The following is a 25,096-nucleotide window of genomic DNA, read 5'->3' on the forward strand; positions in this document are numbered from 1 at the left end:
TGACAGGCAACTTTTTTTCTTTTGGGGGTAGAAAGAGCAAGTATTTGTGTGAACTTTGCTAACCGCTTACACTTTGACTTTGCATTTATTGACCCTTCTCTCTTACCCTTGCATACACGTGCATTAGACATCAAGGTTTTGAAAACAATAAAAAAAATCCCACAGTAAAGACCACATGCAGTAGACGTTGCCCAATGCTTCAAAGCTTAAAGAAGTATATTGTACTGTGTACAAAGTGCAATTTGCATTTGCAAATAAGATTTAATAAAGCTAAGACCTTAAGGTGCTCAGCAAGATCCAGTTCAGTGCAGAAGATTGCCAACCAGTTTCTGCTCTATTTAATAGAAGCTTTGACTCTGAGATTAAGCCTCAGAAAAGCAGAAGAGACAGAAATGTTGACAAGGCAGACTTGTTCCTATTACGACTTCCTTCGTGACACAGTGAAGGCGAACAGCTTGGGTGCCTGAGATAGGTTTAGGCGGAAGGGGCTTAACAGAGCTGGATACCTGCAACTCAATAAAAGGTCGAGTCCTGTATTTTTACTCAGGAGTCATAAACTGTGCTGAAAAGCACAATGCCAGGTTTTGCTCCTCACAGTTTTAAAGGATTGGATGCCTTTCAGTGGCGGGGGGGGGGGGGGGGGGGGGGGGATTTAAAATATTCAGAGGAAGTGTTCCAGCAAGCACCTCCCTGTTCTAACACCAAATCTGTACTGTTTTGCTTTTTTGCTGGTAGCATCTGCCTACCTTCCCAGTAGCCTTTATTCCTTCAAATCCCTAGCAAAGCTTCAAAAAGAGACCTTCTTTTATTTGTTCCTTATCTACTGGAATCACTGTCTGAGTCCAAGTTACTTACCTTGGTTGAAGAAATGTCTTAGATGTGAAGAAACTTGTATTGGCCCTTTGTTACAACCTTAGCTGGCTAACGGCAACGGCTGCAATTTGATGTTTGCTTAAATTGTAAACTCCCTCCAGAATTAATGAACTGATTCTGGTCAGAAATACAAATTATATACTGTGATTGCCCAGACTGTAAGAGTTGAGAGCACCTTCGATGAAAAATGCTCTAATTCTCTAGAAGAAACACAAAGCAAAGCAAAATGCTGGCTAGGGTGGGGAAAGAACCGGACAGGAAATAAAATGATTTTTTTAAAGAATGCTGGTTATGTGATGTTCTGGTACCATATCGAGTAGGCTTAAATGCTTAAAATAAACAGGTTTTTGTCTCAGCTTTATACTTCATAGCATGGACCTTGCTTTCTTGAGAGCAAAGAACCTGGGTAATTTTTTACAATGTTTGAGTTGGTTTCTGCTGCTGAGCGCCTGTCCTATGTAGCCACCATGCAGCAATAGCCGGTAAGCTCAGGTCTGCTCTGGTGAAAGTACTTCAGCGATGAGCCGCCTCGTTGGCCTGAAGCACAGGACTGACGTCAGGGAGCCATAACCATCGCACATGGCTACGACTGCGAGGAGCCTAACCTCTGAAATGGGTAGTTGTGTGTTGAATCTGTGTCTGCATATTAATGCTTTGAGGTAGGATTTTGAAAGTAACAGGTAGGATTTTGAAAGTAACAGATATGATTTCAAAAGGAACATCAAGAAATCTGGGTTGGTTCATTACTGAGAAATCTGTTCTCTTACGCTGGTTTAACTAGACCCTACTCACAGAGTTACTCTAGAACAGCAACTCCTTTTATTCTGGAATAGCTAGTCCGAGGAAATCCATTATATGAATTTCATTACAAAAATACGTTTCCATTCCACTGCACTATTGAAGTTACGCAAAAGTGTATTTCCGTAATGCGGCCTACATCAAAGCCAGACGTTTCAGGGATAAGGAGCAACGGCCAGTTACTGGGTAATAAAAAATGGACTAAAGCTCAACTTTAAAGTAGTTCACTTCTGAATGTACTGGTTTGGATTTTTTCCTGAAGGTAAATGCCTTATTCAAGGCAGTTTTACGTGGTTTCATTCTTTCAGAGACAGATTGCTTGATGCACGTTTTGGGCCTAACACGCGCGTGTTGCTCAGGGCTGAGCGGCCTGTTCTCCCAGGGAGCCCATCGCACCTCGCTGCACGGGCCGGGCTCTGCCTCGCCCGCCGCACCCCCAGCGCCAGGGGTGCACCCCAGCGCCGACATCGCCACCCGCCACCCGCCAAGGTGCGCGTCGCCCAGCCGCTCCGCGGCCGTGGCTGCGCTCCCCCCGCGGGAAGGACGGGGCCGGGGGGCCCACCGCGGCCCCAGCCCCGGCCGCGGGCAGCAGCTGGCGCGGAGCCCGCCCCGCAGGCCCCGCCCTGCCCGCGGCTTCTGGCGTGACTTCGGGCTTCGCCCCGGGGACGCGGTTCCCTGACCCCTGTGCCCTGAACCGGGAGCGGGGAGAGCCCCTCTGCGGCGCGGGCGGCCCCAGGGCCCTGCCTGCAGCGGGCCCGGCCGCCGGCGGAGCCCACCCGGCTGCCGTGAGGGGGCGCGGGCCCCGTCCTGCCCGGCGGGAGCCCCTCGCAAGCCCCCGGGGCCGCGCAGGCGGGGAGCCGCTTTCCTAGGAGCGGCCGGGCGGGAAGGAGGCGGCGGTGTCTTCCCCTCCCCGCCGCCGCGGCCTGCAGCGGGGCCCCCGCCTCCCGGCCGCCAGGAGCGACGGGCCGGCCGGGCGCGTTCCTCCCCAGGGCCGCGGCCGCACCTGGTCCCGCGGCAGCCGGCGCGGTCCCACTGGCCGCCGGGGCCGGGCCGGGGCGGGCGGCGCGGGGCCGAGGGGCGGCGGAGCCCGTCACGCCTCCGCCGCCTTTGGGGGCGCCTCGTCCCGCTCGCGGCGCCGCATGGCGCGATGCAGCTGCAGTGGGAGGGAGAGGAAACCCACCCCCCTCGCTCGGCGGCCGCCTTTGTAACCGCTCAGCCCGGCGCGCCGCCCGGCCCAACGCGCAGCAGCTCGGGGAGCGCCGGAGCGCGGCGGCGGGAGCAGATGGAGCCGGAGGGTAAGGCTGAGCCCCCCGCGCCGCGCCGGGCCCCGCTGCCCGCCCCAGCCGCTGCCCCCGCGTCGCCTCCTCTCGGCTCGGCGGGGGCCGGGGGCGCCTGGGCGGGGTGGGGGCGGCGGGTCTCCCCGGCGGGCGCGGGGGGAGCGCGGAGCCCGGGCCGGCCCCGCTCCAGGTGTGCGGGGGGCAGCGCGGCGCCCTCCCCGCCCGCCCCATCCCTCGCCGGCCGGCGGGCGCTGCTCCGCGCCGTCCCTGCGGCGCTGCCGGGTCAGGGCCCTCCTCCGCCCGCCCCTGCGCGGGGCGCCGGGCACCGGGCACGGCCCGAGCCGCGGGGGCGGGGGCCCGGCCTGGAGCGGAGCAGCCGGGGCGACGCGTAACCGCGTAACTTTTTTGTTCATTTTTTTCCCCTCGCCTCACGGGCGCGCTGGCCGGTCCCTGCGGCTGGGGCGCTGCCGGCGGGGGCAGGGCGGCGCTCGCTGGGCCCGGGGGCTGCAGCCAAGGCGCCGCTGCCCGCTGCCGCCCCCCGGCCGCCCCCCGCCGCCCCCCGCCGCGCCGGGCCCCCCGCGGGCACCGGGGCCTGCCCTGCCCGCGCGCCGGGGCTGCACGTTGGGGTAAATGTAGCACTGAGCTGTGTAAATACATCTTTAGTTCTCCTAAACCACATAAAACCGGTTCTGTGAAACACTTATTTTCGTAAGACTATTATTAACTGCATGGATTAAATTTATTTCCTGCCAATCCATATTTAGGCACTTATGAAGTGCAAAGTTTTTCTCCGCTCTCCTTTTTAAATACCTTTTGGAGCTGTTAGTGCTTATAATGTAAACCATTTCTTGTTGCAAATTGGAAACCTCTGAGCCATAATGGTCTGTTGCATTTAGCTGGCTGCCTCTTGTAAGCTGTACATTCTCATGAAAAAAAAAAAGGGGGGGGGGGGGAACCACCTAGAACGAAAACCTTATGAGATTCACGTTTAGAAAATTGGCTGCATACATCGTAGCTGTTTTTTAAACCTCAGTACCTAAGTCACATTTTCCATTCCAAATATTGAGAGTGGTTAAACTATGTTAAAGGGATATACTCTACCTTGGTTCCCCTGCAAGCGTTAGGGAACTGTAACACAAAGGAAAATGGCTTTACAGTTTAAACGAGTCTGGAACTAACCACTTCTTGCAGCGCCTGATACACAGCAGCACCGGAGGGTGGAAAGGACTGTTGGCGATTGTTACTGACCAGAATTGGTTCTGTTGTCCAAGTGGAGAAGTATACAGAATGTAAATGGGATACATGTGGCAAGAAATACATTGATAAATGTATTCTTGCGTTCTTTGTAGGAAGTTTATTTTTGATAGAAAGCTAGTTTCGCATTGTTATTAGGATGTTTTAGTTACAGAGTTCATATTCAGACTAGCAGAGCTGTGTGTATAAAATCATACCCTGAAATAAGCAAGCTGGTTCTGTTCCTGATTTAGATTGTTTGTGACCATATTGTGTGTCGTGTCTCCTTACTTTAATGAAGCTAGACAAAAATGATAAAAATTAAATGGACCTTAAAGGAATTCCTTCCTTTGAAGAAATAAATCCTTTTTAAAAAAATGGAACTTATCCACCCTGCTTCTCAGGTAGAAAAGGCTGCCTCAACCCAAGAAGGATTATGGTGGCGAGTTGCAGATCTGCCAAGGTTCCCAGTCTGCCCCGGATTCAGGGATATTCAGACAATTTGACTTCTGACATCTCCTAAACTGCGTGGGTAGCAGTCTTCGGTATGTTAAGATTGGAGATGGGTCCTCCCATGAGGATTGGAGCCTGCAGGAGCTGGAATACCTCTGTTAGCAGCCTCTCCTGCCATTAGTCATGGAAGGAGACAGATTCTCAAGTTAGATGCTTGTAGACAGGTGCTGTGCATATCCCACTGTATGCGTGAGTGTGTGGTGTTCTTGGCTGTGGCTGTCTTGAGTGAGAGATTATATCTGTTCTCAGAGCTGTGGCACCTGGAGTATGGTGATCTCATGGAAGTCTGTAGAGGCTAAGCTGGCTTGCTCTTCTTTGATCATATGCGCCCTGCTTGCATAGTCCTGGCTTGAATCATTCCTGAATGGAGCTGGAATTGCTGTTGTCCAGTCCCTGTTGGTGCAGTTCCTTGCATTTAAATGTATGTCTAAAACTCTTGATGAAAATGAAGCCGGGACTCTTTCTTGCTAGAGGAGCTCAGCCTCTTTCCAAAGATGCAGATGCAAGCCCTGTCAGCTATCTTCTGCAGAGGTGGGGAAGAGAGATGGGGCTGATACTGGGTTGCTCTTTCCTAAAGGAAACCCAGTGTAGTAATGCCATACTGACCCAGAGAGTTCTTGTGGATGGCTCCCAGACTCCAGACATCGACTGAGGTGATACTGTGCAAGGAGGTTGGGACTTCAGAGCTCGTTTGGTCTTGAAGTGCCTCAGAGATGCAAGAGAGGATGTTACGTTCAAACAAATAAAAATGGTGGAATCAAAATAGAGTGGTGATGGTCCTCGTGGCTTTTTGTGTGAGGTGAGGTTCCATAGCATGGTCCGGAACAAGGGAGACTGTCTTAGGTCAGTAGCAGTGGAAGCAGTTTGTCGAAACCCTGGGACAGTGGGAGGGAAAGACTTGGGAAGTCAGAGTCCAAGGCGATGACTTTTTATTTGTGCGTTGTTGGCATGGCAGTGTTTTCAAGACAGGCTTTCTGGCTGGGATTTTTCAAAGCATCTCAAGGGGTTTGTACCCAGAGCTCCCTGACCAGGTTGCTATTGCTATGTGTTTGGGGAAGCCGCCTTCTCAAACCGACCGTGTGTGATGGGGTGATTTGGAGACTGCTGCTCTCTGAAATGCTATCTAAAATCCAGGTGTTTTCCACTGTTTTTAAAAGAAAAATGAGCTAACTTCTGTAGGAGGTCTTTGGAAACAGCTTTGTCTTCCTGTGTGTCTGTAAAGTATCCGGCTCAATGGACACTGACCGAAGCTTGTCTTTTACTACTGACACAGATCAATAATAATGAATGTATTTTTCTAATTATTTGTATTCGAATTATTACCTTTTTTTGTTTTAGGGATCTTGTTAAGATTATCAGATGTGAGCAATATTGGTCTAAATGATCCTGCTTTGGTTACTGAGTGTGACTGAGTGGTCTGTATGAGAATTGAAAGGGCAGAGAGTATAAACACAGCAATGATTTGCTTAATGCTTTTTCTTCTTTGACTGTACACCGGTTTCTGCTAAAGCTATAAACTTGTAAAATCCTTTTGAGTAAGATTCATTTTCTTCAAGCAGTTTTGTAAACATTTAAAATATTTTTCATTTAGTAAATACTCAGAGCTTGAAGAATTTGAAACTGTTTAAAGGTGGCTGGTAAAAGGTAATAAATGCTTCTACTTTGCAGGGCTGGATGCAGATATGTTAGGTTTGAGTTGTTGATTATGTGGATGTTAATGTGTCTGAATGGAGGAAATGGTGTGGCAGATTAAAATTAGCAGCAACTGCTTTGGTATTCATTTGAGTTGGCATTACCAAATTTTAATGTGAAAATGAATGTTTCACTTGAGAGGCCTTGGTTTACGATTCTTGCATAATAATCAATATTGATAACCTTTTGCAAAATACGTCTCTGGTTCCAAATTCTCTGAACTAGTTGAAAGTTCCTTTTAAGTAAAAAACAACTTCACGTATGTTTCAGATATGGAACCAGAATTTGAGATAGCTTGAGGTAAGGTGGACTAAGGTACAAGTGGGAGAGAGGAGAGAGAAAATTCAAGGGAGCATCGTTGAACTCTGCTAGCTCTTTCCATGATGTGGCAGCTCCCAGGCCACGCTGCATACCTGCCGCCAGCCCTCGGTCTCTGTTTTCTTGTCCTCTGCCAACCCCTTCGAACACCCCGCTGAGCACTGAGCCCACTTTCCCCGAGCACAGCACCCTGGACCTCCACCGTGAAAATCCATGTGAAATTGGGGATAGATGTTTGCAGATGAGTGCTGTGTTCTCAGGAGCACAGGGTAGTTGGAAGCAGGCGGTCACGGCACAGAATTCCGGCTGGTTTGGAGGTTATGAGTCGTGAAATTTGAGAAGGCCTTTGTTGGTGGAACAATAGTGGAGGTAGGCTGGAAAGTCTTCCAGTAAAGCTGTTTGCCCCTCCCTCCACTCTCCCCTCTCCCATTCCCCAGCTATCTCCTAAAAGCCAGGTTTAGTATAACTGTATTTGCATTTTACACTTTGCAATGTCTTAAAATTTTATGTATTTTAATTTTATTTCAGTTTGTGTCTTTTCACTTTATCTGTACTGGCTATCATTAGGAGTTTCTGGTACCAAAGTACTACTGCGCGGTCACTTTACCTGGGTACTGGGCGAATGCTGCACTACCCGTGCAGGCAAGAAGCGCCGGTGCGCAGCGCGTGCTCCTGCAGTGCTGAGTGGAGCGACGGCCCCACGTTCGCCTCCCTTCCTTCGTTGGTAAGGCCACGGCTTTTTCTGGTGGCACTCACAGTGTACTTCTATGAGAAATACCCAGGGCGTGCAGTTGTGACCTGGCTACTTAGAGTTCAGTTACTGAGTTTAAGTGGCATTACTGAAAGCGCGTTGCCTCTGCGGTCCCTGACCGCTGCCTCTCAAATCGCTCTTCTGCCTGCGTTTTCTGGCGGTGTCGCTGACTTCTGGTGCTGTTTTCGTCTTTCTGTGAAATGCAGTTGTATTTCAGAGGTTATTGGTATTACCTGCTTCCTTGTTTTCCAGGTTGCACTTTTCTTACAGTTTATCCAGGCTTAGGACCCTGGTGTGGGAGCGAAAGCCCCTGATTCAGTTACTGTGGGAGGACTGGGCAGGGAGCTGGACAGGGAGGTTGGGGAGAGGAGGCTGGTGGTGTAGTATAACCTGGGTCCTGTCACGCAGGATTCCCTGCAGGGCTCGTAGGGGGCTCAGAGAGGTGATCTCATCAACTCATCACCTCCAGAAGCTCCATTAACACGGGGCTGAGGTTCCTACCTCAGAGCTGGGCTGTCTGGATAACCTTCAGATATCATCAGAATACTTTCCTCCCTCTGTCTTTCTTCTCTCCCTCTTAGCATGATCAGTGTTGCGGCTATGAACTCTAAAACCCCGTGACTCTTTGACAGTCAACTGTCAGCAGAAAAAAAGTTGCAGAAATGCTAAGATGGGATTTTTCTCCTGTGTTAAGACGCTTGATACCGCCTGAATGATGCAGCGTGCGTTGGTGGTGGGACTGGGAGGTCCGGGCTTACTTTCTCATGGCATCCCTGAGGGGCTGGTCAGGTGAACGTTGGCGAGTCCTACTCTGTCCTCATGGCAGGCCGTAACAGCCTGGAGAAGGAGCTTTTTTGTCTTGAAGAAATGTATCAAGCGCTACCAACTTTTGTGTCTGGCTTGAATGCTGGTGAGCTAGAGAGGTCAATGTTATTAAGAGCAAGAATAACCATTTCTAAGGTTTTAAATTGCACAGGCACAACATCGAAATGTGTTGGAAGTATGGATTGCTGTTCTGGACCAAGCTCCTGACGTTGCTAAGAAGCTGTCATCAGGCAGAGGATGGAGTAATGTGCAATTCATGATCTTCAAATCTGTTGGTAGTAGCAGTAGTAGCAAAAGTATCTCTTGGGATGATAGAATCTTCAAGGCATCAACAGAGAGGGATGGAGCAGACCGCTGGCAACTGCTGTGAGAGGCGAGGAACTGCTAAACTTTGTAGATCCTTGTGAATATGGCTGTAATTATATTACTGTTATATTTTAAAATGCTGAAGCGTTGCTTTTTGAAAGGTGATTCTAGTTCTTGAATTTTTTCAAAGATTGATTTGATGCTGCTTCTTAGAAATTCTTTGGCCCGATGAAGATTCAAGGAGAGCGTATTTTTATGCTGAATTGCTGAATGAATCAATTTTGCGTATCTGCCATTTTTCTATCTTCAAGCATTTTGAATATTCTGTTGCTGAAGTATATAGAGGCACTGCTTTAAGTGTAAGTACCTCTACTGTTAATTTATGGTACTCATTGAACCGGTTAATTAACGTGAAAGGCTGAAACACTGATACTTTGGACTCTGGTTAGATGTCAGCCTGTTTCTGGAAGCCCAGCCTCTATGGATGGAGCATTTGGGTACCATGTACGTGTGCAGCAGGCATGTCTGTACACATCATCGCAGCAATGTGGATGCAGGTTTTTGGAGGCTACCAACCTTCGTGTTGAAGAATCTGATTTCTGAAAGTCCAAAGAGCCCAGTAGTACTGGTATTTTTTGGAAGGCAGAGAGACATTTAAATATCACTTGAGTGTCCGAGGTTTCTCCTGTTTATTTTAGACTTCTGAAAAGCAGGCAGGTGTCTAACTATAATGAAGGAATTTAACACTGGGTTTAGTTTTCTTAAACTCTTGGCCTCTTTTTATTCTTTCACTTTGAGCTTGCAGGCTCTGAGCAGAAATTCTCTCTTGGTAACTTAACCCTGAGCAAATATTTACATTCATGAGATTCTTGCTACTTCAGCAATCATTTTGGGCCTTGAGGTTGGAACAGGGTGAAAGTTACTGTACCAAACACTGGGGCTGGGGAGGGAGCAGGGAAAGGAAGCCTGAAGAAGCCTCCCAATACACTTTTACCATGTTTGGTGGGAATCACCTGTTTGGTGTATCTTGGTTGTCACTCCACACAAACATTGCCGAACTCCAGACTGAGATGTGCAGACACTGCGTTTCCTACCACTGGCCCTATGCATCTGGTGGGTGCTTGTGGTTTGAATTTCACATGCATCTTCAAATAAATAATGTTTGTGTAAGAACTGTAGTGATTGGAGTAGTAGAAGGGAAGAGTGAGATGGAAAAGAAGGTAATATCGGTGAGTATAATGCAAAAAACATTGAAAGGGATGTAGGAAGAGATTCTGGAGAAAGCGGTTTTTGAAGTTAAAATTAGTTAAGAAATCTGAAATTTGTAAAAGAGCAAACATGTACAAAATCAACCTGTGGACTGTGCAGAAATAAAGAAAAGGTTCTCCAGGGTACAGAACAACGGAGAACTGAATAAATAAGGGAGAGATCTCCCCCCAAAACCAGTGGATGAAAATACCACCAGATCTCAGCCTCCTGCGTTTATTTTTTTTCCTAGATTTTGCCGCTGGCCGCACCCTTTCTGTGAAAGAAAGAGGATGGCAGTGAACTCGGTTTCCCACCTTTTCTGGGAGAAATAGGCAGGCTGCTTGTGGCCGCTCCCAGCAGAGGCTGAACATGGATGTAGCTTCCTCTCCTGAGCCCTTCTCTGGGGTGCTGCTCAGGGTGATGTTGGGAGCCCTACAGGAGCGCTCTGGCCCTTGGGCTACGAACTGGGAGCCCTACAGGAGCGCTCTGGCCCTTGGGCTACAAACTGGGAGCCCTACAGGAGCGCTCTGGCCCTTGGGCTACAAACTGGGAGCCCTACAGGAGCGCTCTGGCCCTTGGGCTACAAAGCCCAGCTGCAGGCTTGGTGTGGGCAAGCTGCCGGCAGCGCAGGAGCACATGCACTCGCATAGGAAGGCTGAACTCGCAAGCCAGTGCAAACTGCGTGTTGTAGTCCATCTTAAATTTGACAGAAAAAGGAATCGTGCCCCTGCAGCTAAATTTATAGTGTTGGTTGACATGGTTCTACTGGAGCCGTGGCTGAATCCGCACAAACTTACGCTGATCAAAGGTCTAGCCCCCAGGCTGCAACAGCGTATAGCTACATGTTGGAACTCTTAAGGTTTGCATTGAAGTAGCATGTGTGGTTTTTCTATTTGATTTCCCTCTCCCGCCCCCCCCCCCTTTTTTTTTTTTTCTGTTTGTTGAATATCTGCAAAGCCCCAGGTTGGGGGTGGATGAATTTTTCCTGGAGGAACATCTGAGCCGTTCCAATTTCCTGTTGGGGCCAGGTGTGCCACCTCCGTGCGTCGCTCCCACTGGCTGCGGGAGTCAGTCACTGGTAGTTGAGTTTCCCATGGAGGAGCAAACGGTGCTGCCTGCTGAGCCCTCCTGGATCTGTTTTACTGATTGCTATTGAAACCCTTACAACCTGTTTCTCAGTTGTAAAAATGCAGATCCGAATATCCAAGTTGAGGGGAACAGTCCCTCCTCAATTATGGTGCAGCTGAGAAATGAATTTCTTAAAAAAAAAAATTCAACTTAAAGCAAATACATGCCTTGCCTTACCATTCCTAGTTTACTAATGGAAGTGCCAAGTGTTCACAGCTGGGGGAGACGAAGATTTCCTCAAAATAGTAAAATAAAAAAATAATAATAGAAAAAGTCTGTCTCATCCATACTCTCTGGAGCTGTTGGAATTGGGTCATTGCTCTGAGTTACGGCTGCTTGATTTTGATGGTTGTGCAGTCAAAAAAGAAGTTGCTTCACTCGGAATGCAGAACAGATGCTTTTCTTATTCACTTGAAAGGGTAGTCTGATTTTTTTTTTTTTTTCTTTTCTTTTTTATTTCCCAGACCATGCAAGTCCCAGAAGTTATTTTAAAATTTGCTAATCCTCGTTAGGACAAAGAAACTGTGGAAAGCTAATTCTGAGGGTAAGAGAACTGTTGTGTTAGTTGTCCATCTAGTCCTGGGTTCAAGCTCTGCCCCTGGCCACAGCCACTACTTCAGCTGTGGAAAAACTTTGTAGCAAATGGTTACGGAACAGCTGGCACTAAGAGGTGCTTTTGTTTTTTTTTTCTTCCCCCCTCTATGCCCAATCATTTAAAAATTGGATTGTGTCTTAAAGCAGGAGGATTCATAAACTCAGAGAACTCATGGCCTCCACTGAAATAGAAATTTTCTTACGGCTGGTAACAGATTTAGGGTTGTTGGTATGTATTATTGTTGGTACATAATGAACAAATGTTCATTTCTAGTTGTTGAGAAAATACGTAGGAGTGGTGTCTTTTTTACTTCTTGTGGTATGTTTTACTTGTTTTGTTCTACTTGTATGTTCAAAAAGTATTTTAACAATAAACTTGGGGAGGTGGGGGACGTTCAGCTTGTGCACAGCCGCTTGTCCAGCAGAATGCTGCATTTTGAATTTAAGCTGATGCTCCCAAAGCAGGGATAAGGTGCTGGTAAGGTGCCCCCAGCTGGAGCACAGCGCGTGCCGCTCTGATGCTCCCTTTTCTCTCAGCTGTTGAATAAGGCTTCAAACAAAACCGCTGTTGAAAATTGAGCAGGATCTTACTTAATGATTATCTATGGCAGCAGAGCCATAGGGTGATGTTTTGTTTTAGGTTATGGTTGGAAACCCAGCAGCCTACAGGTGGTGCCTGGAATTTGGGAAAGCCTTGGTGAAATGCTGTTACAGGTGTTAAAGCTTGAGAGCGTAGGTTTTAAACTTGGCTTTTTGATTTCCACTACACGTGCTTTTGTACCTACATTGCTTGGCTGTCCCAGGCACACACATATCAACTGCTAAGAGTGTATTCCAAACCTCCCAAACACATTAGATTGTCCTGTTTCATGATTGATTCCATCAGCTTCACCAGATGAACCTCAAACTCCTGTTGAGCCCTGGGCACCTGTTTGTCCCACTCCAGGATAACCGAGGAACCCTCATGTGCTGCCAAATGCCAGCCTCTCACTTGCTTTTTCCATTTCTCTGTTCTTGGTCTCTCACCTCTCCTGACATCTTGTAGTTCTGTGGTACCTTCAGGATATTCCTGAACGACATCTCTTTCCAAGATACGTTTCTGTTGTGGCATCTGCTTGGCTGACAGTCTGTAATAAAAATTAATAAAACCCAAGTTGCTACAGTTACAAGCTAACAGCATTGATCTTCACGTCCTTCTGGTGGCCAGATTGCTAAAATGCATGTTTGTACTTTCAGCCTTCTGAAACTTTTGGTTTTAAATTCAAAACGTTGAGGTTTGATCGTGTGCATGCAGTTTTGAGAACTGCATAATTGTGCTGTTGTGTTGCTGTTTTGGGGTTTGGGGGTTTTATTGTTTGTTTGTTTGTTTTGGTTGGTTTTTTTTCCTTCAGAATTTGTGTTCCTCTATCTTGCAATGGAAAAAACAATCTTATGTATTAAATCAGACTTTTCAGCATGTAGACTCTGGGTGTAACTTGCAGAATTCTGGGTGTGGTGATACAATAAATAACAAAATTGATCATTGTTGTCATCCCCTAGAAATGTGCATCCTACAGGGACTCCCTCAGCGCCCTACAGAGGAGGCACTTTGCACTAAAAACTGGTTTTTTTATTTCACCATGTAGAGGGCGAAAAAAAGATGAGGCTTCATGTAATACCCGTTTGATTAGTAAATTAGTATGTCATATTGATCTGTCTTTTGAAATGCATTAGAGATGTCTAAATGCCATCTACTTTAGTTTCTAAAAATACTGCAAAATCATCATTTGCACTGAAGGCCTTAATATACTCTTTTTGGAATATATTTTAAGTTTTTATTTTTAAAATGTTGGTTAGGATTTTCAAAGGGAGCACAGTTATAAAAGGGGAGCAGTTCAAATGTAACTTGAATCTGTAACTTCCATTTTGGTTTTATTTTTTTAAGACTTGAAAATCTGGTGGTAGTTTAAGGGTTTTTTTAATTGATGATTGTGACTGCAGTGGTGTCCTCTTGCTGAAAAGGCTTATGGCAGACCTGAAAATCAAGATTTCTGGCACGATGGTGCAAAAGAGAAGGCTGTCATTTAGTTCGCTGAAGGAGAGTATGCACCGTGCTCCATTTTTTAGTTTTTCAGCCACTTTGGTGTTAAAAGACATGACCTGAAGGAATTTTGCATTTTTACGCCTGACACTTCTGCTACCAGGTATTGAGGGGAGGTCACACTTAAAAGGATTAACAGAGGATGGAACAAGATAAAACCTTGTCTGAACAGCCTGAGCAAGCAGTGCTTTGCATGGGTATTGATTCTGCTTGGACGTCTTACAATGTCAGTGGTTAAACAGTCGATCAGCCATATTGCATACCTAGGGACTCCTAGAGAAAAGGAATCTGAAAAATGCTTATCCAAAATAGAGCCTGGGCTGGAAATATTGGTGGTGATGTACAAGTTACTGTTAGATTTATATGCAGAGTTCTGCTTAAAATGATGCTGCTTTATTATATGTATTTTTAGATGGTGTAACAGCTGGGTAATAGACTCATGGAAATGCGTCTGTTGAATGGCTGTGTAATTAATGCTGTATAGTATGTTGGGAATAAAAGAACTGTAGTTCTCAAGATTGTTCTTCATAAGGACTGCATTTAGCAAATAGGCTTGATTTTCCTACGTTGCGAACGTGTAGAAACTGGATGTGGATTGTTGGATTGTTTCACTTTCATGTTTTGGCTTTGACTCTTACTGCTTTTGGGTTTTAGTGATGAAAAAGTGTTACCGTGTCTTTAGCTGACTCTTCAACTGACTCTGGATTTGTCCCCGCTCCCTGCACCCTGCTGGTCTATTCAAAATGGTGTGTAGAGTCTTCGATTAGACTTGCTGGTATTGATTAAACTGTAGATTTTTTTTTTTCTTCTTTCTCATTTTAAAATATGTTCTATGTATTTTTAAGAGCTCCATGCTGGATGTCACAATTGCAGGATTCGAGTTAGTTTGTTTAAACAAAAAAACCCCGACAAAAACTGGAAGTCTGCATTTTTTCTGCATTGTTGTTTTTACATTTATTTAATGGCAGTCATGATAAAGTCTGATTTATGTAGGGTTTGTAGCATAGACTCAGCTGTGGTTTTCTACAAGCAGAATTGTAGAGAGCTTTAAGTGTTTGTAGAAGTTAGACAATGACAATATTTGGTGCTGCGCCCTGGCTGAAATATGTGGCTTGTAAAGTCAAGATACCAACATACATGGTCTCTTTTGTGGAGCTGGACTATGTGGGTCAGTGTTGCTGCTCTCTCTTCGGGCCCACCCATTAAGTCTGTTCTCCATGTAGTTGGACTATAAGGGCTAAAATCAAGATAAATGCATTTTCAGGGTTTCTTTTGTGGACTATTGAAATTAAATCTCACGTGGGTTTTGGTTTGGGTTTGGTTTTGTAGGGTGGTGTGTGTTTGGTTTTTTTTTAATACTAATTGCAGTGCACTCACTTCTTGAGAGCAGTCAGGATTATGACTTCCTTCCTTCCAGGCTGTTTTTCAGCACTGAGAATTGTCTTCTAAATATTTGGTCCAAACTGGCAGTTTCATGCTCCATCAGAGAGACCTGCTTCCGAATCATTCCTGGCGCAGTAACTTTTCCAGAAGGAACACAAACACTTACAGTTTCTTCCTTCCCTCACCTTCTGTCATACTGACCATGTAAAAATAACTATTTGTGTTTAAATTTGAATTGTTTCCTTTTGCTAGTCTCCGAATTAGGCGTGCTCCTTAAGCGATCTTCTGCTAAGCCAGCTTGGAGGTGTCAGGACCTGGCTTGTTGGGGCTGAACCCGTACGCTAGGCTGAGGTACAACCAGGGCAGCTGAGGGTCTGCTGGCTGGGAAGGCAGCAAAATATTTGTTGCAGTTGGTGTTTGGGGGGTGGGGGGTTGTTTGGTTCAGTTTTTGTGTGTGTGTGTGTGTTTTTCTTAAGATCTTCAAAAATTACATGGCGTGCTGTACACATGACACAATACCTCTGTCCCAGTTGAGGCAAACAGCTGATCCTTGGTAATGTGAGCTCAGCTTTAGGTTGCGTTGCGAGTTGCCAGATCCGGGGATGAATTTCCCAGTAGAAAAGGAACGTTATCTTTTGAATTCGGTTGGCTAACCCTCTACTAAAAGTGGTCTCGCAATGTTTGTAAGCTAGGCCATGTCATAGTCTTGTATCATATAGCCAGGATTATTATAAACAGTGAAATGCTTTGCTCTGTCTGCACGGTCACGTTTAGTTTCATGGGTTTGGGGATGAGACTTCAAAACCAAGCACTGATCCTTGACTTTTCGTGTGGTAGGCACCCTACGATGCTAAGCAGACCCAGTACAGCAGAAGATAAAACAGTTACCAGTGTCTTGTCAGGGAAACCAGATTCTTCTGAGTTTATAGGGATTCAATATATCCCCTTGCAATTACTTCCAGCTTTGTAAGAAAATCGGTATTTATTTTGCTCAGGTTTAGGCCATAATTATACTCAGAGATCTGAACCAAGCTTGAGAGTTCCCTGCAAGTCATGGCATGAGTTTTCTCTCCTTAGTGTTCAAACGTTGGGTAATCCTTAGATTATTTTAAAGAGTGTTTTGAAGATACAGATTGTAAAGTAATGTCAGTGTCTTAAGATCTAGGATGCTTAACAGTTAATGATTTTCCTCAACATACCAGTGTCATTAGGAAAAAACCAGGCTATTATAAGTTGTTTTTCTACTCTCTTTTCCACTCTCTAATTGCAGGCTTGATATGGATTTTATCATTTAGGCAGCATGACGGACTTTGGTCAGTAAGAGTAGGAAATGACAGGGACAAATGTTTACTGTCTGCTACACCCCTCTGTTCCAATAGGAAAATAAAAGTAGGAACAAAACTATTTTATTTTTTTCCCTTCATGTTCCTCTTTGTTGGATGGGTGCGAGCTCATTACAAGGGAAATTAGTTGAAGAGGCTCCACATGGGATTCTGCTTATGAAGAACTTGGGGATGTCTAGAAAGACTAGATTTCTTTGAACCTGGGAGATGAGGAAACGTTGCAGCAGTCAAAGGTATCTGTCGTTCTCATGGTGGATATAGGATATTTTATGATTGGTGGCTTAGGGTGTTACATATATACTTGGGGCAGTGGGAAAAGTAAAATGCTGGATGCTGAAAAGGTGTGGGGGGGTCTGTTAAAGGAAGGAGCTTTGCAATGATCTTATTTAATGGGGAACACTCTAAACTGTTGAGGCTCTGGAATAACTGGGTGTCACAGTGGGAGCGGAGATCGCCTTGGCATCTTGTAATGGCTAACCAAGTCTAAGAGAAGAAAAGCATTTTCTGCATTTCTGCAGCTGTTTGCCAGTGCTCCACTGGTGCTGCAGGAAACTCCTAGTTCCTAATATTGTTAGGAATGCTTCACTGCCCCCTCCCCACCCCCCTCACGTTGCAAGCCTGAGTTACTACTGTGCTGGCAGGCGGCATACTTGGCACCAACAATAAAGGCAGTGCTAGAAAGATGTGTATTTAAGGAATCTCTAAGATGTATGTCAGGAGAAGAGTTCTTTAGCTGGAAGCTGGTGCCATAATGGAGTTACATCTGTTTGTATTGAATAAACAGGAATTTAATTGAGTCCTCGGAAGACCACAGTTCTCTACTGGAAAAAATGGGTGTTGTAGGAACTCTAGATATAGCCATGCTAATTCTCGTAAATCTCTCAGCTTCTTTCCATGCCCCTAAACATAGGGTTTGCAATCCCTAATGGGGTATGAAGACACCGCATTGAAGTGGCTTTACTTGGCACTGTGCTAAGACTTTCTGGTGCCTTGAGCCGTAACACAGCTTGATTCTGGCACCGTCGCTGCACTGCAGTTCATAGAGGAGGGCTCTTCTTATCATATGTGCAGAGCGAGGAGCTTTTTATTCCTCTAGGACTAATAGCAAGACTGTGTCTTCACCGTGAAGCACCAGAGGTATATGCATGGGGCAGTGTACTGATCATTATTACTTTTTAAAAAATAAATATTTTCTCCTCCTTAGCTACCTTAAGTATTTTTAGATTTCACCCAAAACAACTGGATGTGGAATTAGGAGGTACTGGGAGGTAAGGTGCTGCTCGAGTGACAACTGTTTCAGCTTTTCCTGCGGTTGGGCAGACCATGTTTTGCACGAAGTCACTTGACAGTTTTTAATCAGGAGAAACCAGAAACTTGTCCCGTTTCAGGTACTGAGTTACAGTCTACACTTTAAACAACGGACCCTTTAGATGTTAGTATGCAGTATTGCACTTCAGCCCGACTGTGAATCAGCTATCTTTGTACTGAGCCTCGAGGTAATGCTTTTCGGTCTTTGTCAGCTCATTTGGACTTCTGACAGCTATTGAGAAAGTCGGGAAGAGGATTGGCTTCATTTCCTCTGATCTGTTGAAACTTTTTGTTTCTTCCTTACTTCAGCTGGTGCAGTTGAGGACTTTATTTGGAGTCTGAAAAAAAGAGGGTTAGGTTATTTGAATTGGAAAACCCTGCTGGAGTGGGGAGTTTCGGCTTTAAGGATGCCCAAAAGCTTGGGTTGGATCTAGGCGGCTTGTTACCAGCAAGGCAGCTCTTTGCACGAAGAACTGCATCCGTTGGTGTTTTGGATAACCTTTAAGGTTTCAGCTTGGTGTAAAGTGTGTAAACACATAGTCTCCCTTGCAGACAGATGGATCAGCGCTCTGTCTGTGGCATTGGCATCTGTCAACAGCAGCTGTCACTTGGGATGCAGAGGTGAGCAGTCCCTAAGAAATGTTTTTCCAGTGGGTGCTGCTTGTTAGAAATCCCTGCAGAGAATCTTGCTCTCACCTCCTCCTGAGTAGCCCAGACATTGTTAAAAATAATAATAATAATAATAATAAAAATGCTGCAGTAGTTGGCTTCTCTCTTGTGTCGGGTTTGGGGGAAGACTGGGTTTGGCTAGTCGAGGAGGCACATAAGCAATTCTGGAAGAATTTTTATTATGGCTTCAGAAGTGAGAAACAGTTCCAGTTGGTGTTTTCACTGTTAGGATGTATTCTTAGGTTTTGATGTTTAGCAGTAAGTTGTGCTTGGGTAAAACATTGACTTTTAGGTTAAAACCATCAAAGAAAAGAAAAATAGCTGATGTCGCCTATGTCTACATCAGCAATAAATGCAGCCTATAGAAATGGATCTATGGAAGGGAGCTGGCGCTGAGGACTGTACGTCTGCCCGGTGTGTGTTTGAAGGGCTTTTACATCAGATGAGCTCCAGGTGGGCCCGGCAGCCCGAGTGCCTTTTGGCTGCTGGGGTGTGCTGGGCGTGCGCGCTCAGCGCCTCTTCTCGTTCCAGTCCCTCTGAAGGTCATATGCTCCGAGGCTGGGCTGAGCTACAAACCAGAATACGGTCGGGTGAGTCTGGCTTCAGAGGAGCCTCTGGTCAGAGCTGAGATGGGGACGGTGACCCACCAGCCCTGTGCAGGGGCTGGAACAGCCAGCTTGGTGGGGCCGTGCTCCCGAGCTCAAACGTGGCCTTGGCCAGTGTCCTCTGCCCAAACCTCTGATCCCACGCAGGAAAGGAGCATCAAAGAGTGAACTGATGCTGTATCCAAAAGGTGTATTTTTCTCATCAAATTAACTTCGGAGTAATGCTTGAACTTGATGTGGTCTTTCTTCTGTAGACCTTCACAAACACAGCCACGTTGCGGAGGCTGGGCTGCTTTCTCCAGCAGTCAGATTTTGCCGTGGTTTCAAGCAGTTACAAGTCGCTTTAGTGCCATCAATAGCCATGGTCTTCCACAGCAGAGGTGAAATTGTTTGAAAGGCCAGGAAGATGCTGCTGATTTTTCAACCTTGATTAGCAGTCATCTTCTTTCTAAACAGTCATCGCCTTTCTGAAAACTTGAGTGTTCTCCAAAGGTGGCTGCCCTGTGGTTTACTTACCAGGTTTGCTAAATAACGTATTTTAAAATCAATGCCTTTAATGTGATGCGTTTGGGGAGTGGGGTGTGTGTGTGTGTTGGGTTACTTTTAGAGTTGAAGCATTAAAAGTGATAGAAGTTAATCTTTTGGTCGTGATCCTGGCAAAGGCTTTTTTTTTTCTTTTTTTTTTTTCTTTTCTCTTTCTAGCTTCATTAGAAGTCTGTTACAGTCTGTCTTCTCTTCTTGGCTCGGTTTCTTCCCTTCATTGATAAGAAAGAGATAAAAAAAAAGAAATATTTTTTTAACATTATGATGTCAGAGGTAGTTAATCTTGGTTTAGAGGGAGGAGACCAGAATACGTGTTGAAAAGGCACAGAAAGAAATAGGAGATTTGTTTTCTAGTTAAGTGTTTGCTCTTTTATTTAAAGCATTGCAGCATAACTGTTGGCCTTGATTAAGTTGTCTGATTTTTTTTATTCTTTTTCTTTTTTCCCCATGAGGGAAAACAGTTTGATGGATCACCAAAGGTGACTTTTTTCCTTTAAAGCCTCAGTTCCGGATTCAGTAGTTACATATGGATCTCAGATTACATTAAAAAAAAGTAATTTGCCTAAGGTTCTTTTGATGTCTTTGCTGGAGACATATGGGGTTTTAGTAGATTTCTGAATGCTTTTTGATAGCTTTTGGACAGTAAGTCGTAAATAAGTCAAGTTTCCTGAATTTCAGTAGGTACCTCAAATCCTTAGATGTGTCATGGGAGTCTTATGGCTGATCTTCTTCTAAACACCTGCACCTGATAGAAGTTTGTACTACTATTATTTGCATCTCTAAGGTAATAGGTAAATATTATCTTTGCTCAGTTTGTTTATTTTTACTTCCCTAGTAAAATTTGCCCTAAGGAAAGGTTACTTTCAGTGCAGTTCTGTGTCAATCCACCAGATGACACTTGATGCTTAAAGATGGAAAGATGAGTGGACTTGCATTAAAAATTCTGTATTCCTTTGTTGATTCAGAAAAAGAGTAAAATTCACAACTTATTTCCAAAATGTTTTCATATGGTCCTTGTAAAATTTTAGAAAACAGAGTAGACCAATGAGCCAGAACACTTTGCTGTAGCGATATTTTTTTTTTTTCTTAAGTATATCAAATATTATGTTGTAAAGAGTTCTGGGTGATGTTTTTTATCAGCCTGGACTCATGCCATCAGATACCGAACTTGGGAGATACCGACCTTGGGGTGAGCACCAGGAGGAACGCAGTGATGGAAGAAGTGGGGCGCAGTCCCTTTGTGAGAGATGCTGGAGCCATGTACACCTGCAGCTTCGTGCTTGTACCGTATTTATCTCAGCAATACTTTTGTACCTCTGTCACAGTTTCTCACTTCTGTTCGTCCTAAGAAGCAGTTTGTAATTAGAGGGAGGGAAGTACGAGACAGGTTGTATTTAGCTGTTCCAGGTCAAACTGTGTGGTATTTTAGGAGGCTTATAGATGTGTGAAAAGGCTCAGTGGCTGATTGGTAAGAAAAATGCATAATTTTATATGAAGTAATGCCCCTCCTGTCAAATAACTTTTGTTGCAGCTTTTGCTCTCTTCATGTCTTTTTCTTTACCCTCTGCTGAACTCTGCTAAGGTACTGTGCCTAAGTAATGTGATCAATTAAACTGCAATTTTTGAAGTAACGTGCCTCACTGGTGGTTTTTAATCAAAAGCTTTAAGATTAATCTAACATTTTATTGATATTACCTTTGAAATAATACAGCATAAGTAGCTAGCACATGAACTGTGTTTCTTCTACCGATGGAAAACATAAATCCATGGCTGTGCCTTCCTTGTTTTCCAAGGTAACTTACTTGTATTTCCTTTTTATTTTATTAAGCAGCTGGTTTGCACAGCTCAGCAGAGTGTCTGCTCTGAGGCCCTCGGTCCCGGAAAGCACTTTTGCTTTATGTGGCTGTGACCTGGCATTAGTGGTTCAAGTGACTTTCTCTGAGACACTTGACGTTCTTGTTTCTCTGTCCTTGATGCTATTCGTGTTGATTAAAGGAGCAGTGTTTAACACAGGCATTTTCAATCTGATGCACTGGGGTATGGTGCCAGGATTTGGGAATTGTCCTGGATTGACTGAAGTGAAGATTGGTCATTTCCCCAGTGATTTTTTTTTTTTTTTTCTTTTTTCCTGGTTGGAAAATACCAAATCATGGCACCTGATATAATTCCTCTGGAACACTTTGCATTTAAACGTGCTCAGCATCCAAGATGCAGGCAAGGGGCTGGTGGCAGCACCCCTGGAAGTCTCTGCAGACCCGCCAGGCAGGGGGACCAGAGTTGAGGTGTGCCCTGGCTGCTGGCTTCGCTGCTGGACCTGAGAGGTTGCACACAGTGAGATGTCCTCGCAGTCCCGAGTGCTCAGTGCTGGATTTTGCTCTTTGAAATTACCTTTTCTGATGAGCAGTACAAAGTGTGAAGGGCTTAGTGTTTTATCATGGAATTTTGAAATCACAAATTCAGTGCCAGTATTTTTTACTATTTTAGTAAAAATGAATCACCACCATTTCACCCACCCCAGCTGATAAACCTAGTCTACCTTCTCTATTTTAATGCAATGTAACCTGTTACTGTTTCTCGGCACAACTGGTAAACGGCAAAAATGCAGAACAGGAGAAGTGAAGAGGAATGATATTTCTTGAAGATGTGGAAATCATCTGCTTAGCAGATGTTTAAAATAAGTCTTGCAACTATTCCGCTTATAGATGTGTGTGTGTGTGTGTGTAGCTTATGGATATATGCACATTCTTGATAGAAAGACTGAGTTCCCCTGATAAAATCCATGATCAGCTAGTGACGTTGCAGTTTATGTGTTGGCACGTTCACTTGTTGCCAAGTTTCAAATCTCTCCTGACATTCATCTTGGGAAAATTGAGGATCGGTCATTTTCATTAGTGGACCCTTGCTCAGGAATTTAGTTTCAGTCTGCACAGCTGGAAAGGTTGGGTTGCTTGTCTGTTCACGACTGCTAATTTTAAGGAGCTGCAGATTTATGCTACGTGGCCCACCCTGTAGGTTTCCACTGTCTTTTTCTTTTTTTTTCTTTTCTTTTTTTTCCTCTCTTTCCTTAAGTTGAAGAGAATACAGAGAAGGCTTGGAGAGTTGCTCATGACCTGGCCTAGTGATAGGTTTCTTTCTAAATGATTGGGGGGGGTGGGGGGTGGGGGTGGGGAAGGAGGTGGAAAGAGTGGAGTGTGGAGCTGCAGGCATCTCCTGAGAGCAGACCAGAGTGGCAGGATGGGTGACTTCTGGAGAGCTGCTTCTCAGGGGTAGATTAAGAGCTGCTGGAGCTGAAGGCAGGCGTGCATGGGTAGTTCTGTAGTTAAGGTCCAGGTTTGCAGTGTTCAACATAAATGAACAGTATTTTATTTATGGATGCAGGATTTAAGCTGACTTTTGCAAGTCTGCGGTTCTACATTTTTGGGGTGATATACATTGTCTTTAGCCCAGGCAGAAGTTGAAATGTTGTCTGATTCAGTCAAAGGGTCAGTCTGGGATCAGTTTGGAAGGATGGTTAAGAATGAGTCGCTTGTAGCATCTCACCCAGACAGACTGAACTTTACAAGACCTGACTGTCAGGGTATCTCCATTTAGATGAGAAGTGGACAACCCTAAACACAGCTTGGAAAGTTCTTAAATGTCAGAGGGAACATTAAAGTTTGTGTTTGGAGGGCTGGCAAAATTGAATTCAATAGTTGGTACCCTTTGTGATTTGAATCTGAGTTTTTCTTTGTCTTTTATCATATGCACAGACTAAAACCACGTCCTCATCTCTCTTCCCCTTCTGTCTACCTCCAGCCCTTACACCTGTGCAGTATGTTAAAATAGAGGAATTCCATGTCTGATTGCACAAAAACTAAGCTGGGATGAAATAGTTTACAGGCCATGGTATGCACTTGTCATGGTCCCTGCTGCCATCCCTCTTCTCTTTCCCTCTGTTACCCAAATCCTTTGGTTTTCATTTTCACTTTTTTCCTTTTTTTCCTTTTCTTGTAATGCTTATGGTCAACTCCTTTGTTACTCTTTTTCTTCAGTTTTGTCTCAAAACCCTGTGAAGGAGTTACACTGAAAACAAAGCAGTAATTCTCAGACAAGCTGAACTTTTAAACTGAGTGTTGAAAGGACTTTTCAAATTAGGCAATGGGAGTTTATGCATCCCTAATTAGAAGCAAAGCTAAGTGAGCATGACGAATTTATTGATTATAAACCTCAGCCTTGATTAAACATCTGTTGAAGCCCCACTTAATAAATTACAGCAGATTATTGCTGCCTGAGATGCAGTTATGGGGTGTTTGTGGGGCACTGGAGGAGCTGCATCTCGATACGTTTTGTAGGACCAGTAAGAGCAATCTTGGGCTTCTGTCTGCTGTGTGAGGCTTGCTGCAAGGGTTAAGGAAGTCTCTTGTCCTTCTTAAAGCAACTTGTTTCCTTTAAAAAAAAAAAGAAAAAAAAAATCTAAAATCTTCTCAAGGTGTACTACTGAAGGGGACAAAAGATAGCACATACAAATTTTCTTAAAGGATTTGAACAGATCCTGAAGGCAGGCAGAAGACTGTCAAGTTCCAAAGGCAATAAAGTTATTTAGCTTAATAGAAGTTTGAGCTTGCTTGTGCAGAAAATCATGTTTTACAGGTTGGAGGAGAGTATAGCAGGACAATAGTCAAGAGGTGGTTCAGTGAGGCTCCAGTTTCGTACTGTTGGAAATAATCCAGGGGCAAGGGTAATTTGTTTGACTCCACAGCACACACATTTTCTCGCTGTGGGAAACCTGGGTACTTCTTGAATATGGTGTTTTGCCTTTCCTTGCTTCACTTGTGCCCTACTTTTTTTTCCCCTGTAGTCCAACAGCTCCAAATTGTGATTTTTTTTGTAACTGGTACAGCAGTTTTCCACCTTTTCCATACAGGGATCCTTTTTTTTCGTATTCATTTAGCAATATGGAAAGATATTTCCTCCAGAAAATGGGTTTCTCGAGCCAAGAATACATTGCCAAATGTTTGTCTAAAGCATGTCATTAGCGTGGATGAAACAAACGATAACCAGCCCAAATCCAAACCTCTTGGCAGCAAACTAGAACAAAGAACTCTTTTGACTGTCTTGTGCCAGCCATTTAAACGCATGCAAAAAACTGTGCTTAAAAGAACAACATTCAAAATAGAAGCCCTGGGTGCCATAAAATGGGCAAGTTAGTGCAAGACAAGAGGGCCTGGTAACTTTGTTCCTCAAGCCAGTGTGTACTTCCATGGCTATTTGAAATACCCACGAACAAAAGCAGATCCTTCTCCTGCAAAATACTGGGCTTGTTATGGGTCCAGAGCATTTCTGGTTTGGCTGGGCTCTGGTTACGGAGCAGCACTCCTCCAGATAGCTGTGCTTCGTGCCCCATAAGGATACTGCAAAACAGCGGCTGGCAAAAATCAAAGAAACAAATCCATTGATTTGTTTTTCTTTATCTGGTTCCCTTAAGAAAAACCTGCTAAATCTCAGCTGGGAGGTAATTGAATTTCTGTAATTGATATATTATTCCATGTCAATAGAAATGTTACTTCATAAAGTGCTTTGGGATTATAATTTTTTTAAAAGTCTTTTGTGTAATAAGATTATCATTAAGC

At 44.9% G+C, this 25,096-nt stretch overlaps 1 protein-coding gene across 2 annotated transcripts in view; it reads left to right on the forward strand.

Moving 5' to 3' along the window:
• Nucleotides 1-2,583: 2,583 nt before the first annotated feature.
• FGD3 (FYVE, RhoGEF and PH domain containing 3) overlaps nt 2,584-25,096 on the forward strand; it is a 111,644-nt gene continuing 89,131 nt past the window's right edge. Inside the window, exon 1 of one of the 2 annotated variants that reach the window (XM_056337114.1) lies at nt 2,584-2,966. In XM_056337114.1, coding sequence (XP_056193089.1) covers nt 2,819-2,966 — 148 coding nt within the window. In that variant the 5' untranslated portion in view covers nt 2,584-2,818. The remainder of the gene's footprint in view (nt 2,967-25,096) is intronic. The other variant, XM_056337109.1, reaches the window with a different exon arrangement.

Source organism: Falco biarmicus, chromosome 4 (genome assembly GCF_023638135.1).
Source record: "Falco biarmicus isolate bFalBia1 chromosome 4, bFalBia1.pri, whole genome shotgun sequence".
Lineage (NCBI taxonomy): Eukaryota > Metazoa > Chordata > Aves > Falconiformes > Falconidae > Falco > Falco biarmicus.